General features: G+C 41.5%; 1 protein-coding gene across 1 annotated transcript in view; it reads right to left on the reverse strand.

The window, feature by feature from the left end:
- The window catches only part of Agbl1 (AGBL carboxypeptidase 1), a 519496-nt gene that overhangs the window by 446419 nt on the left and 56959 nt on the right, over nt 1–16118 (reverse strand). Inside the window, exons 2-5 of the mRNA XM_005077867.4 lie at nt 9847–9910; nt 7989–8135; nt 4956–5087; nt 845–938 (exon numbers count right to left, since the gene is read on the reverse strand). Of these exons, the coding sequence (XP_005077924.4) occupies nt 845–938; nt 4956–5087; nt 7989–8135; nt 9847–9910 (437 nt within the window). The remainder of the gene's footprint in view (nt 1–844; nt 939–4955; nt 5088–7988; nt 8136–9846; nt 9911–16118) is intronic.

A 16118-nucleotide genomic window follows, 5' to 3' on the forward strand; every position in this document is an offset into this window, starting at 1 on the left:
GGTGAGAATGGATGATGATGGCATAACTGTGGTGACCCAAGAGAAAAATAATCAGGTGAAACATGAGCCTGAGATTGATGCCAGGATGCAGAAAATATCATGGCTGGGCATGGAAATGCTACTTGCCAAATGACCCCATATATCTTAGAAATTGGCTGAATTTCTTCTAATATTCTCTCAAGGTCCTCGCTGAGTCACTCCCATAAATGATGGATCTTAATGGTTCCGAATATCTCTAAAGCCTTTATGTGAAACCATCTCCCTTTTTAACTTGGTGATTCACTTCACTCTAGGATGCAGAGGCAGCCAGAATAGGCCAAGTTCCATTCTCCAATCATAAAACCACATAACAAGAGCAGCACACAACCATGATGAACTATTAGAAGGCTCAGAACTCATCTAAGAAGTTTAACTGGCTGATTCTTCTGAGACCCTGTCACTTTGAGCTCTCTCATGAGGACTATGCTCATATATCACCGCAGGTAAAACAGACTCATCTGAAAGCACCAGACCAAAATCAACAACAAGAGAGAACATGAGGTTTCCAGTCTGAATGATATGGGTTTAAACCTCACCTCTGCCATTCAGTGGCATCGTAACCTTAGATCAAGCTCTCTCTGCATTTTAGTTTGAGAGTTAAATGCTCACTTGGGATCATTATAAAGATAAGAGGAAATGAGAAATGTGGGAGCAGATGCAGACTAATATGGGAGGCAGACACTGTACATCTACAAGGAAGAAAGCACCAACAGATTGGACTGGAAACGTGAAGATATAAGGGCAACCATCTTTATTTTGTCACCCATCACACAGCGCCCAGGAGCATTATGAACATGCCCTGTACCTGATTGTCCTGGTATGCTTTCGAGTGTAAGGAGAAATGACCTTGAAGAGCAGTTCCATAGCTCCATTAATTCCCAGCATGGCTCCTGTGGTTACTGAAGACAAAAAGCACAGTAGTCAGGAGCTATTGTCACAAGATGTGTTAATACAATTTGGATTTAATCACTGATTACTTCAAGGGGGTTAACATAAATCAATGAAAAACAAAACATTATAACCCTCTTTCAGCAATCTAGTAAGAGGGGTAGCTCTTTCTTTCTACCTCAGTTTCAAGTTCTTCTCAGTTTTAATACTTGAATCCCCCAAGACTGAGGCAATGAGTTGACTACTGACCTCTATTAGAATACCAATAGAAGAATGAGTCCTTGTGCTCCAAGATAAGTAGCCTGGGAATGTTTCCCTTTTCATCCAATAGAGATCATGAGCAGTGAGCAGCAGGGGGAGGGGGGTGTCGGTCATGGTGCCTCTGTTCATTGCATTTCAAGGTGAAAGGCTAAAAACTTCCAAATGGTCCATACCCCTTCTCAGCTCAGCTGAATTTGAGAAGAGCACAAAAGAGGAAGCCAGGATATGCAGAAATGTGTTAGGGACAAGGAAATAGGAAGAAAAATGATTCTCTGATAAAGTGACTCCTCTCTTTCTTCCATCGGAACGGTGCTTTGGAAAGGGTAGATCTAGGACTGCCTAGAACTTTGGACCTGGTTTATTCTGGGAAAATAAGTAGAAATGAGGCATCTCAAAGATGCAAAAAGAGGAACAAGTGTGTCTTTGATTGACTTATTACAGGCCCCAGGAGAGGAACACGGTAGTGGAGGTGGTAATACCACAGTACTGTCTATCCAGACAGACTGCAACCAATGCCTTGGCTGTTACAAGGAGTTATAAAGCTATAAGAAGCACATGTTCCTCTGTCTGTACTCCTACTCAGAAGAGCACAGACCATCACCACCCAAATTAACTGGATGAGCGTAGCACCCTGGTGGTGGCCATCAGTCTTCCCACTCTTATAGTTACTAATTTAGTCCTTACTTCTAAAGTGGAAAATAATACTAGACTAACAATTCTGGCAGATGGTTCAATAACAATTTAGGAATTAAGTGGATTTAGCAAAAGCACATGTTTAATACCTCTGATTCTCACATGGAAGACTAGAGGATATGAGAAGAGGATAAGAGAAGAAACCTCATTGTGCTCACCCTTACTGGGTGGCCGCTCGACATGGCCATCTGGCTGCTGTTCACTGGCTACTGTAAACCCACTTTGGCTACAGCCAACGAATCAGAAGGAAGTAGCTGTTCACAAAGCTTGCCGAAGCAGTCAACAGTGGGTCACGACTCACCAAAGAAACAGAACACACAGGCTTCCTGAACTCTGTCAGCCTTTCACCAAGAAACGCAATGCACAGAGGCACCATGACCTTATGAGACAGCTAGCTCGGTATAACAAATGTAGGCTAGCATATGACCCAACTGGTATGTTCTCACACCCACAGACAGATGTAAGACTTCCTCAGAGCTAAGACGATGCTATATTGCTAGAATCACCATTGCATGCATGTTCTAAAGAAAGCAAATCACTCGGCATTCCGGAAACCAAAAGGTACACTAAGTCTTGTGCTGTTAGCAAGTGCCAAATTGGCTGGCATGCTTTTAGGATACTCATTAATAGCAATTGTCTTGCATAAAGGGCCCCCATTCCCCTTTTATTGTTTAGGAGATGGACAGGTTTGTACAGATTCATTCAGATTTCATTCAGATATTACCAAATGCTGCACTCTGGTAGTCTTTGTTTGCTCTCTCTCTCTCTCTCTCTCTCTCTCTCTCTCTCTCTCTCTCTCTCTCTCTCTCTCTCTCTCTCTCTCCCCATCTCTCTCCCAGTGTGTGTGTGTGTGTGTGTGAGAGAGAGAGAGAGAGAGAGAGAGAAGATAATGAATGTGTGAACAAAAAGCCAAAACTCCATCTCAATATTCTAAAGGAAAACATGTATCCCCCCTGTTTAATAAGAAGTTACAACAGTGAAAATTGAGATACTGAGCCAGGCATAGCGGCACATGACTACAATCCCAGCATTTGGGAGACGGAGGCAGGAAGATATGGAATTCGAGGTTATCTTTGACTACCTGGTGAGTCTGAGGGCAATAAAAATGAGTAAAATATTGGGATACTTCAGCAATTCTTGGGCTATCTGGAGAAACTACATAGTTACTCCACCTATGTGTGCTCTTCGCACAATTTCAAAAGATTAGAGAAAAGAGTGGGGTCGGGAAAGGGCAGTCTCTGTGTCATGGTCTTACGTATGCACATATCTTGTTATCCCATCTGACAAGTCTATGAGACTTGCTGTTGGTTGAATGCATTCCCCGAAATCCATTTTCAAGCCCTAATCCCTATGATCTAAAGAAGTAATTAAGGTAAAGGAAGTGGATGGGGGGGTGAGGTGTGGAGAAGGTGGGGGAAACCAGAGGAGGGAAGGGGGGAAACTGGGATTGGTATGCAAAATTTTTTTTAAATCTTAAAAGGAATAAAAAGAATTATAGCAAAAAAGGGAGGCTACTGAAGGAGGGATATAATTTAACTTGTCTTGTGTTAGTCAGAAAGAAAATATAAGCATAGAAAGAGACTAAGAATGTACAAGGCCATGGGAAAAGCCATGTGGAGACACAGCCAGATGACAGAATCTTCTTAAGACCAAAGAGACTGGCTGGAGAAGAAGCAAACCTTGCCAACATCTTGATCTCAGACCTCCAGCCGTTAGCACTAGGAGAAAATTAATTCCTGTTGTTTTAGTGAGACAAAACCTAGCAGATTAACAGTAATAATTATTGCTGCTATAATTTTACAAAGTAAAAAAAAATAATAAGGGTAAGCAGGTCAAGTACCCATGTTCCATGACTCATAAGAAATAGTATCAGAGTCAAATTCAGGGCTCCCTGGCTCTAAGCCCACATTCTTTCCCCTACAGAGTATATTACATCTAAATAATTGTCACTTTTATTCCCCAGGAAGGGAGCTCAGAAAGGAGAAATGAAAGTCTACGCTCATTACATGTGAGATAGGAGGTATAGAATCTAATCTATTAATGAAAAGTGCCTCCACATGGAGTAGAATTAACATGATTTTTAGAATTTTAAAGCCAGCCTTCAGGGCTTTTTATCTGTATAAATTTAAGTAATTATTCCACTCTTTTAAGCTGCTGACTTTTCCTTTGCTGGAATATAGAAATGTAGATCTAAACACACAATTATTGTGATAATTAAAAATAGTTAAGTAGATGCTTAATAACTATCAGCTAACATGTTCTATTGCAATCACCCAGAGAAAGGATTTGTTGGGAAGGATCATGAGGTTAGAAAAAAAATCAGTTAGGATTTTGTTTTGTCAGTGAGTAGCTTTGTGGAACTAATAAGGACTATTCTTTGTTTTAGCGTGTGTGTGTGTGTGTGTGTGTGTGTGTGTGTGTGTGTGTGTGTATGTGTGCTTTATGCACAAATGTGTGGGTCCACATGTACTTGTTTGAGGAAGCCAGGTGGTCATCCACAGGAATGCTGTCTACTTTGAGACAGGCTCTCTCATTGGCTTAGACATCATCAATTAGGCTATACCAGCTGGCCAGAAAGTTCCAGGCATCCTCTTGTCTCTACCTCCCAAGCATTGGGATTACAAATGTACATCACCATGCTAGCATTGTTATGTGGGTTCTCAAGCCCTCATGCTCACACCTCAAGTGCTTTACTGCCTGAGTTTTCTCCCCAGCCATTACAATGTTGTTTTCTTTTTTTTAACAGATATAACACATAATGTTATGAATATGTCAAGATCTGAAGACAGTCTGCCTTTCTCCTGCCACAGGACTTCTTTACCTGGTAGTACTGACAGAGAAACTTGCAATTCTGCAACACAAATCAGAAAGAAAGCCAAAGCCAATACCTAGGAATTAGATCAAGAGCTCTACCTGACCGAGGCAACAAATAACCAACTTCTAACCTCCACAGCCTCTCGATTGGCAGGTTCCTTTCTGTGTCTGCGTGGGACCACATGCATGCTCCATGCACACCCTCATTCCCCCACACCACCACACAGTTTCCAGGTGCCCCAGTCCAGGTCTCAACTTACCACTGGAGGCAAACACACGCAGTGCCCAAAGACAGTGCAGGAGGTTCTGGCTATGAAACAGGTTTTTCCTGGCCAGAATCAAGGTCACGTCAAGTGCTTCTAATTCCAGGGCCTTCTGTCCAAACTTCTTATCTAGGAACACAAATACATTTCTCTTAATTATGTCTCAAATTCATTATAAAGGTTTTGGGAGAGGTGGAAAATGATGGGGGAGGGGAGAGGGCAATTACAGCCAAAGACACTTTTGAACATCATTAAAAATATTCTAAATATGCCCCCATACTTAGATTGAAGTCTGGATACACTTATTGATGTGAAGGCTATGGGTTCTAAGAATATAAGCCTTGACTCTAAAGACACTCCTGTCATCCTCATATATATATCCATGTCTTTAAGACAAATCTGAGGCAAAGAAAAACAGCACAGCATTCTAATGCAGTAATTTTATGGTTTGTTTATTTTTGAGACAGGATCTCCTGTAGCCCAGTCTGGCCTTGAGCTGACTATGAACTTCTGATCCTCCTGCCTTTATCTCCAGGTATTAGGATTCCAGGTGTCTATCACCATGCCCATGTGGGACGATGCCTCAGTGAGTCAGAGTTCTTCCTGTGTAAACATGAGGAACTTAGTTCAGATTCTCTGCAGCACTGGAAACAGCTGTGTGTGACTGTACATTGTAACCTCAGCACTGTAGGGAGCAACAGTAAGAGGACCCTAGCAGCTCACTGGCAAACAATTCCAATAGTGAGCTTTGGGTTCAATGACAGACTCTGTCTCAAAATAAATAAATTAATTAATTAAATAAGTGGTGAGAAATTGAGTAACAGACCTAATATCACCTTCTGGGTTTCTACGGGTACATGTGTAAATGTACATTTATGTGAATACATGGACACATACATATAACACACACACACACACACAAGACAGACATACTAAAGAACAGTAACTTGGTAATCACTGCCTTTGTGTATCTCTTAGCACTTGTCTGTTAGTCCCTGGCCCCATATGTTAAGGATGTAATCTAACACTTCATTTATTCTTCCTAGAAACTCTAGAATTAAATTCTATGCTTCCATTATTAAGTAACTTGACCAGGGTCTAAAAGCTAGTGAGCATCAGGGACAGACTTAAAACCAGCCTGCAATGTGTGACAGGGGGATATATCAGGTCTCTACTGTCTTCTTAGCATTCACTTGGCCTACTCAGTTTTGCTGACTTGCCCTCTTTCTTCAGGTTTCAGCTCAAATGTCTCTCTCCCTGACCATGCCATCCTAGGGTAGCATCAGTCTTTCTTTTCCTTGAAGCACTCAGCACAGTCTGCTACCATCCAGTTAATTATTTGCTGACCAGCTGGCCTGCCCTATTTGGAACGGAAGCTCTGCGTGAGCAGACTCCTTTACTGTCTTGGTCAGAGATGTTTGCAGTGTGTAGAATAGAGCATGAGCAATCACCAAATGAATGTCCTTAGTTATATTGGGATATATTCATGCATGTACTAGCTAATACCTATTTCTCAGTTCTTCTGTAGAATGCCGATGAACTTGAAGTAGAAGGCTGAACATTGAAACCTTTGGCTTCAGCTGCTGGCAGTGAACATCAAAAGGTCCTGAGCTTCTCAGTTGTGACAGTCATGATATTCAACGTGCAGTTTAAGCATAACTGTTAAAGCGTTTTGCAAACTGTGCATGAACTCTAAATGCTAAGATTATTCAACCCTGCTCCAGGAAGTTCCAGCAACCTAAGAAGGTGTTTCAAGATCCTCCAGAAGGAAAGAGAAATATCCAGAGGCTGTATTGCTATGTGTTATCATAGTAGGTTGAACTAACAGTGTTCCTCCACCCTCCCCACACGCCCCCCACACAAATCGATTTCTACCCAGACATTCAAGATGCCATCTTATTTGAAAAGAGAGTTTCATACATTGAATTGGCTAAGAAGGGATCAGACAGGACAGACTGGAACATAAACATAATGGCTGACACTGGATGAAGAGGGGAGGACACACAAAGTGAAAATACAGAGAGCACACCATGAACACAAAGATAGAGAAAGGAGTGATGTATCTATAAATCAAAACAAAGAGAGAAAGGAGGGAAGGGATGGAGAAATAAAGGAATGGAGGGAGGAAGAAAGGAAGGAAGAGAGGGAGGAAAAAAGAAAGGAGTAAGGGAGAGAGGGAGCTAGGCAGGCAGGCAGGCAGGCAGGAAGGAAGGAAGGAAGGAAAGAAGGAAGGAAGGAACGAAGGAAGGAAGGAAGGAAGGACAATGCTTCTAGTAGTTCTAGGAGGGAAGCAGGAGAGAAGTTCTAGGAGAGAAGCAGGACCCAACCCTGTCAGTACTTGGTTTAGGACGTATGTACTCCAGAAGTATCAGAGACTATATTTATGATGCATAGTGATAAACTGACTATAGCAATTAGATATGATAGCTCTAAAATTTGAATACACAAGTATGGTCAGACTTGGTGATGCATTATCTATAATCCCAGGAATCAGAAGTTCAAGACCACCCTTTGCTACATAGTGAGTTCCAGGCCAACTTGGCTACATGAGACTCTGCTCCCAAATTATTTCCTAAAACTGTTTCACTTTGTGTAAGGATTTAAAATGCACTGGAATCACTCTGATCATCTCCGACTTATGATCCATGCTTTTGCAGTCCATGTCAGCCATGACTACAACTTCTGTATGTTATCCATTCATTTATAAGCACCACATCTTTTATTTCCTGGCATCTACATATTTTTTAATTTACCTTGCCATGTAGTGTGGTGTATACCTCTAATCCCAATATGCAGTAAGCTAAAGGCAGAAGGACTGTAGTAAGACTGAGCCTACCTTGAGCAACATAGTCTGAAGTCAGACTCTGGGCTTCAAAAATAACAATAACCAAAAGTAAAATTACCTCCTCTTTAAGGCTGGCCCTGCTATCACCAAGGCACTTGAGACCTCCCTTCTGCCTCCCCACCAGGGCTTTCCCAACTGCTCTCAGGGAATAACTCCAGAAGTATGTTGTCAGGCATCATTAGTACCTCTTAGGCCAACTTTGGCCATCAGCCTGAAGAGAGGCAGGAGGATGTCATAGTCAGGAGAAGCTGACCTTGCTGTGTCCACCAGAGTCTGTAAAAGGGCTTCACTGCCACCTTTGTCAATCATATAGTAAATCCTCCGATCTGTGCCTGGGAAAAAACCAGAGGAAAGATAAACCACAAAGGGTCACCCTCTTCCCTGGAGCAGACCGCAGCCCTAAAGGTCAGAGACAATGCAAAGGTTCATTCAGTTCACAACAGAAACACAGACTGGCCGATTCTTGACATGACTCATCTTCGAGTTGTGCTATGATCTGAAGGGAGAAAGGTGTGACATATGGCAACTGTGGAATATTTAGAGATTTTAATATATTCACCTTCACAGATATGGCAAATTGAGTAATATTGCAAGTTCTGGGGACCTGTTAATTCTTCACAGGTGTGTATACATGCATGTAGGAGTATATAAATAGACATGCAGAGCATCAGATATACTATATATGAGGGATGCCATCATATACTAAATATTCACGAAAACTTGAATTTAGTAACAGGAAAGGAGTAGTGTCTTCTCTAGAATTATTTTATTGAAGGTGTAATGATTTTCTAATTCTGCTGTAGCAACTAGTAGAAAAGAAATACAGGAATCACTGTAGGAAACCCCTACGAAACAAAATGCCCAGGCATTCCATCTGAGGACTCTTGATCAGAGTCTTGAGCAATGGGAAGTATTTGTCTTTCTACCAATGAATATATTTGAATAAGACCTCTCTCACTTTACCCAAGGATACCTCAAAAGTAGCGATTACACATTATCAGGGCAAAGGCCCTGTGTGGTCCAAGCAGGTAGCCAACGAGGTGTAATTATTTCCAAAATGAAATTCTGATTTTCCCATCCTAATGAAAAAGGAATTGTCTACTAAGACAGGGGAAGAAAACAAAGGGGGAAAAGAAGAAGGGAGGAGAGGGATAACCACACGTATTCAGCAGTGCACATTTGTAATCTCAGCACATAGAAGGCTTATGCACAGGGACTGCTACTTCCAGGGCTATAAAAGGTGACACTGGCTTAAGAAAAAAATTATCTCTATCGGAGGAGAAATTCCAAGGCAACATTCTAAACATTTTCATACTCCTCCTAAAGATAGTTTTATCTCAGAAGACGAGTGCTGCCCTGCATAAAGGAATCATTCATAAAGCAAACAAACAAACAAATAAATAAATAAAAGACTACAGGGAAGTGGTCCTGCCACCAGAGAACATATAAATTGGTTAAAAAATTTTAAAAAGGCCACAGTGTGATGGGACCCTTGAGGCTTTAATCTCTAGCATGCCATTCATCCATAATGTTGCTTGTTTGTGCTAGTATTTCTTGATCCAGTTAACCCAAATGATGCGTAGGTACTCAATCTTGTCATCTAATTTCTGAAAATGTAAACGGCTTCCCAACCTATGACATTCTCCTGCCTCACAGTCCTATCTCCACATGACATATGAAAGAAAGCTGTAATACCTAGTTCCTCCAGTGAGCCTAGGAAGGGAGCCTAGGGAGGTGTCAGATGTAGTTGTTGAGGAGTTCTTGCAGATGAAGAGAAAACATAGCACAGTCATCCAACATCGTACTGCCTCCTGTGTGTGGGCATTGTAGGCAGGTGACTAGGCTGAAGAGCCTCGGTATAATTATCCCAGTCTACACGTGTCTTATCACATCACATCAAGAGGAAAACATGGGCTGGTAGTTCTCTCTCATACAAGAAAGTCAAGTCACAAAAATACCCAGCTACACAGTTTCCTGGGACAGATCGCAGCCAGCACTGTCCCCAATCCACAATATGATTTGATGTGACCACAGACTACTCACCAACAGAAAGCAGATCGCTGAGGACCTGGAGGATGGCCAGGATTGATGCTTTATCAGAGGAGTTCTGCAATGACAACACAGACAGGTATCTTGACAATGAATGCAAGAGGATAGAAGTAGCCTGGTTAGAGATGCAAATAGGCATAGTTAAGCTTTGTTGCACTGAGAAAGACTCTGTAAAGTGAGAGAATGGGCAAAGGAACTCCCTTAAGTAGCAGCAAGTGCACTCACTGAGATAGGGGATTCAGAGACTGTGCCTGGTTAGAATTCAAGACCCCTTTCTTTTCATGGACCAGCTTGATAATAGCATTATTAAGGTACACACAAAAACAAGTATTGATGAATGTCCCAGAGACAACAAACTAAAGAATTTTGTGGGCCTCGGTCACAAGAACAACATATGTTTAAGTAGTCTTAGATTATTTTTAATGATGATCACAGTAAGAAACAGAAGCCACCTAAATGCTCTGTTGCAAATACTGCCTTGTCAAACAAAGATACACTTTGATTTTCCTGCTTATTTTTCAGAAGAGAAGATTTCATTCAGAAGATAGAGGAATATGCAGAATTCTCTGGGGTAACCTATATCATAGTTCCAGAAATACAACCCCCTACGGGTTCCCACTGTAAGATTAGGGCATGGTCATTCTGTCTTTGTTTATTTGGGTAGATGTGCCATTTACAACAAAATCTTAACATTCCCATGAGGAAATCTTGTGTCTTTGTTGGCTTCAAAAGCCTCAATAACTCTCTACTACAGATAGGACAAAGGCAAAAAAAAAAAAAACACAAAATCTTTCATCATCTGCTGCTATTGCCAACTTCATTATTAATTTCAACATTCCTGTCCAAAATAGATATTTCAAGTGGTATGGAAACTTGCAGATTCCTGCTCCAGCAATGTTATATCTTGATTTATAAATTCAACCACACTGTTGCCTCTTATGGCAGCTCTTCCCCTGCCTTTCAGCCTGGTCAATGCTAGATCCTCCTTCCAGTGCACGGTGAACCCTGGGATATCTCTGCCCTTCCCTCCCACAAGTCAGGTCTGGGATACTTTCTACCTCTCCATCACCTAGCTTTCAGTTCTTGACAGCACACTCACTGGATAACGCTGACACTGATGTGCCATCTGGCTTCCTACCCCACCTCTACTAGGTACCAGAATCTTTAGCAAACAGCACCTGGCAGAGGGGTTGCTCCAGAGAAAATATGAGATAAATGTTTCTAATGGAATCCAAAGGAACACCAGGGGATCCACAAAGTTCCCTACCATCTAAATACATTCCAGAAAGTCACACTTCTGACAAGGTTGGGTGCATTCAGGATGGTATGTCTGTAGACAAAAGTCACACTTCAAAACACCTAACAGGGCTATATACTCCAGCATAAAATTCCAGAGGACATTAAGAGACAATAAGGTAAATATCTTCATATTATACTTTTACAAATAAAAACCAATGAAAAGCAATCATGATGAACAGAAAACAAAATTGAGTTTACTACCTCCTTTTCCAGGTGACTCAGGCCTCTGGGACTACCCGCTGTCCCCCAGTACTTGATATATAGACCTAGCAGGAAAAACACTAGGTATACACTGGCATCTCTTCATGAAGCTTTTCCCTAAAAGAAGGGTTTCCATGGGTCCCTCATCATATTAATAGAAGGTATCACACCCCAAATTTCTAGTCCATGTCACCCTCTAGCCACTGCCAGTTATGGATACACACAATGCCAGTGCCTTCCTCTACTCAAAGCTGCAAACAAGAACCAATGCTCTTTTCTGATATGGCTCTATCATTTGGGAGTTTGCAGAACTCCACACCTTTTTCAAGTTGACTCAAAGATTATTTGCAGTTGAATAAAAAAGTGTTTATGGGATTCTTTCTCTGGGTCAATCTCAACCACATCCTTTTGTGAGTCTACAAATGCTTGATAACTTAAAATACGAAACTCATCACTTGATTACTAGGAATAAAGGAAAATAAAAGAGGAAATGAAGAGGTGAGAAAACAGAGAGAAAAACTAATAAGGGAGAATCTGATGGAAAGGGAATAAAGGTCCAGCTTTCATTTCCTTCTGTTCAATTATTTACGCATTCATCCCACAGACATCCATTGGATGTCATCTGTGTTCTAGTCACCAACTAGGCAGTGAGGATACATATTGATCAAAACACAATCTGCCATTAGGCTCCAGGACTGGCAGATATAACAGCTGGCAGACAGTCAGACCTGGGGATGCGGAGGCCTGTAGCAAAGGTAAACACCGGTGTTGGGAGAATCAAGGGAAGGGACATTTAACCCAGCCATATCCATGACTGAAAAGTCAAAGAACTCAAATAAAGAGGGGATAGTGGGATGCTCTTGTCATGCTGTAGCCTCTTGTTCCCACAGGGAAGCATAGCAGCATGGTGACATTGGTCTATGAATCTGCATTCTGTGTGACCAATGGAGCAGATGGTGTAGGGAATTTTAAATGCTTTGTGAGCAAAAAGCTGGGTCTTATTTGTCTCTGTATTCCCATTTCCTGAGGTATAATAGGCAATATGTATGTTTTATTGAGTTAATTTCTCCAGCTAAAGTATTGCCTCCTCTGTTACAGGGTCCACTAATACTCCCTGAGAACATCCTTGTCTTGAATGCTCTTATTGTATTTTTCAGTGGGGATATAGATGGCCATATGTTATATATTAAATCACCAGCCCCAAGTTACTTTGACCTGTGGCCAACAATACAGGCTTCACAAATCAGCCATCCCTCCATAGTTCCTTCCAAGAAAACCCTGCATGTAAAACTAGAGAGATGCCATAATGGTTAAAAGTATTGGATACTCTTGTAGGAGACCCAGGTTTGATTCCCAGAACTAACACAGTGGTTCACAAACATTTATAATTTCCAGTCTTAGGGGATCTGATGCCCTCTTATGCACATACATTTATGCAGACCAAATACCAATCCACATGAAACAAATAAATAAGTATAAAATTTTTGCGTCAAAGGAGCAATCTAGCACAGATAAAGGATACTGATCCCTCTCCCCAGCCTAGAGAAGGAACCTGGTCAACTCTTCAAAGCTGCTCAGAGTTAACATGACTAGTTTAAAAGTGGACATCAGTCCTGATTCTGGGGGAAAAAACCTGAGGGGAAGTCTGCTAGAAGATTTTAAAAATTATTTTATGTAGAAAAAAACCGTTTTGGATGTTGTTGTATGGAGTCATTCTTGAGTCCTAGGTGACATTGTTAAGCCACCCAGTGGACTTTCAGATAAGAAATAGAACAAATACCCTCACTTATAAAAAGTCTCTTAAGGCTGGAGAGTATGCTGCTGAATTAATATGACCTTTAAAGAAAAAAAGTATACCTCTATATAGCCTTCTCCCAAGCCTAGTGGTCTTAATACAAAAGAAATTGATTTTATAGACATGCTATAGGTCCATCCAGAGAACCCTGATATGACAAAGAAACAAAGAAGACAGTTCCTTACTACAGATGTTAAGCTCACTACTTTCTCACTCAATGCTAAACCAGAATACATCAGCGTTGTTTTTCTTTAAGTAAAAATTATGGCTATCGGTGGAGGGAAAAGTGCCCCTCAAAGTCTCAACTGGCATTAATTTATGCATTGCTATATTTACCGATAAATATTTTACACTATTTAGAAGAAGAGCACAAGCCGTTATCTCACCCACAGTAATAATAAATGAGCAATTAAAGAAGGCAGGATGTGATGTGCCTCGATTTTCCTTTAATGATTCCTTTTAAATGAATCACTGAGTAATCCCCTGTCAGTTAAGACTTTCCAATAAAAAATGGATCTGCCAAGCTTTCAGGGAGAGACAAACAGTTGGAAGAACAAACAGTGTCTTTCAGGGACTGCAGTTTTGAATTAAAATTTCCTCATAGACTGTTTTGAATGTGTTGCTTCCTTGCCTTCAGATTATCTATATCTCCCTCCTACCTTCCTACTCCTGCCTCAGCGCTACGGTATGAAAATAAGATCCTTTAAATCACTGCCATGAAGGCACATTTTCAGCCCTCTCCCCCACCCCAGGGCAGAAACATGTCGACTACATAGAGTCAGTGAGTGTGCACCAGAGCACATGGGTACCCGTCCTGTCGGGGATTTGTACATCCTGATGCCACTGACTGAGCATCATTTGTCCTCAACTTCCAAACATGCTCTGCTTTCCAGCTCCAGTTTCCCTTTCTGCATAATTTTCGCAGCTATCTGCCTTCTCAGCACCCATTATCCACAACTGCCAAATGTCTGAACACACCGGGTACTGCACAAGTCCTGGGGATCAGCAGATGTTGCTATTCACAGAGGTTATGGTATAACTGGTAACCTCTGGAGTGAGGCAGGGCTTGGTCTCACAGGAAACAAACGTTATTTTCTGTACATTCAGTTTTTTAACACTTTATACATACCCTCCCTCAGACAAAGCTTGCTTGTACCTGGTTATTTTCTTACCTCCCGTTCTGGTTATGTATGATGGGGTAACAAACTACTTTAAAACCCAATGGCTTCAAATAGCAGTCTCTTATCTTTTGATCTGGGGTATAGGGGACTGGGACAGGATATGGTTGTGAGTTTCTTCTGCCTTCTTTGCTGACAACTGGGGTCAGGAAGAAGTATCATGCTGACAGATGTGCTGATCAGATGTCTTGAACTGTGACAAGGAGGTCTGGAGAGCTGGCTCACCTGGGACTATTGACCACATATGTTCTTTTTAGCAGGAGAATCTTAAGTATCTTGAATGTCTGACATGGCAACTGATTTCCCCCAGGGATAGCATTCAGAGAGAATCAGCTTGAAGTCTCAGGCTTCTTTTGACATTGTCTCAGAAACCAAATGTGTCACATCTACTATATTCTACCAGTTAATTGGGCTATGATGCTGACCCATGTTAATTTGGATGGTCCTAGACCATCCTCAAGCAGAAGATTAGAACATTTCTCAGCCACTTTCAATTGTCCACACTTCATCTGAGCTGTGAATTCCTCTAGACTAAGAATTATGAATTACTCCCTTTGGCATGAGATAGAAGGGATGAGATTGAATGAAATGAGAAGATATAAAATGGATGGGATCAAATGGGGTAGAACAGGATGTGTTAGAGTGAGTTGGAATGAAATGGATGTGATGGGACTGGGCAGTGCAAATTAGACACACAATATGCAATCTGCCATGGCCTTGCTGCTCTCTTCTCCTCAATCCTAGAATTTTCATTAATCTACATTGTAGTGTAAGCATTGTTATGGAAGTATACCAAATATTCAGCATGAATATGCTTGACAAGTGTTCTACCACTGAGTTATACCCCAGCCAAAGATGTACATCTAACGCAGGTTCACTTTAGGCCAGCTTCCATTACCCCCATAAAACTCAGTTTCCATATTCACGGTATTCCCTGAATAATTATTCCTAACTCATAGATGTTATTGAGTTAGATACAGCATACCCTATGTAAAAAGGTTTGGTTACAATAAATACTCGATAAAACATGAGTAAATAAGCACCATGTGTGGGCACACATGGTGGAGAAACGGTGAATAATCTAAAAATAGGTTGGGAGGTCATTAGAGATACAGCCTCCTGAGTCAGTTTTCCATCTGGGTCACGATGTTCCAGTCTTAGCAAAATACTCATAAAGGAGAGCAGGGGGGAAATAAATGTGTGTCTGAAGAGAGTGACGTTGCTCCTCTGGCAAAAACAGTCTGGAATCCTGAGCTTTGCCAACCATGCCCAGCACACTTGCTGTCACTTAGAAGATGAAGTCTCCAGTCATACTACTAATCATGACAGTAATCAACAGCATCAGATCCCTGAAAGTTCTCTGATTTCTTTTAAATGGCATTCATTGAGAGCCAGCTCTGTCTCTATTCTAGGCAGGCTGTGATGTGTCTCCAAGACACAGTTGACAAATTACAGCACAGAATGTGCAGGTTAGAATTCAAGATGACAGAAAAGCAGTGTCAAACAATTTTCAGCTCTTTTAGCTGGAGTCTAAACACGGCAAGTATAATGCCTCCTAGTGCCTACAACCAGGCCTCAACACCAACACCCAGGAAGGGATCATTACCTTCTTGTTTCAGTCTGCAGTTGCCATTTCTTGCTTGGATGCTCACTGGATCCACTACCTTTAAAATATATATGAAAAGCACCCAAGACAGTAGACTGAGCCATATTTCTGAGAAGCCGCTGAATCAAGCACTTCTTGCGAAACTTCATCCCAAAGGCACTGAGAAGATGCCCCTTTCCAAGTCCTA

This window comes from Mesocricetus auratus, unplaced genomic scaffold (genome assembly GCF_017639785.1).
Source record: "Mesocricetus auratus isolate SY011 unplaced genomic scaffold, BCM_Maur_2.0 Super-Scaffold_4256, whole genome shotgun sequence".
NCBI lineage: Eukaryota > Metazoa > Chordata > Mammalia > Rodentia > Cricetidae > Mesocricetus > Mesocricetus auratus.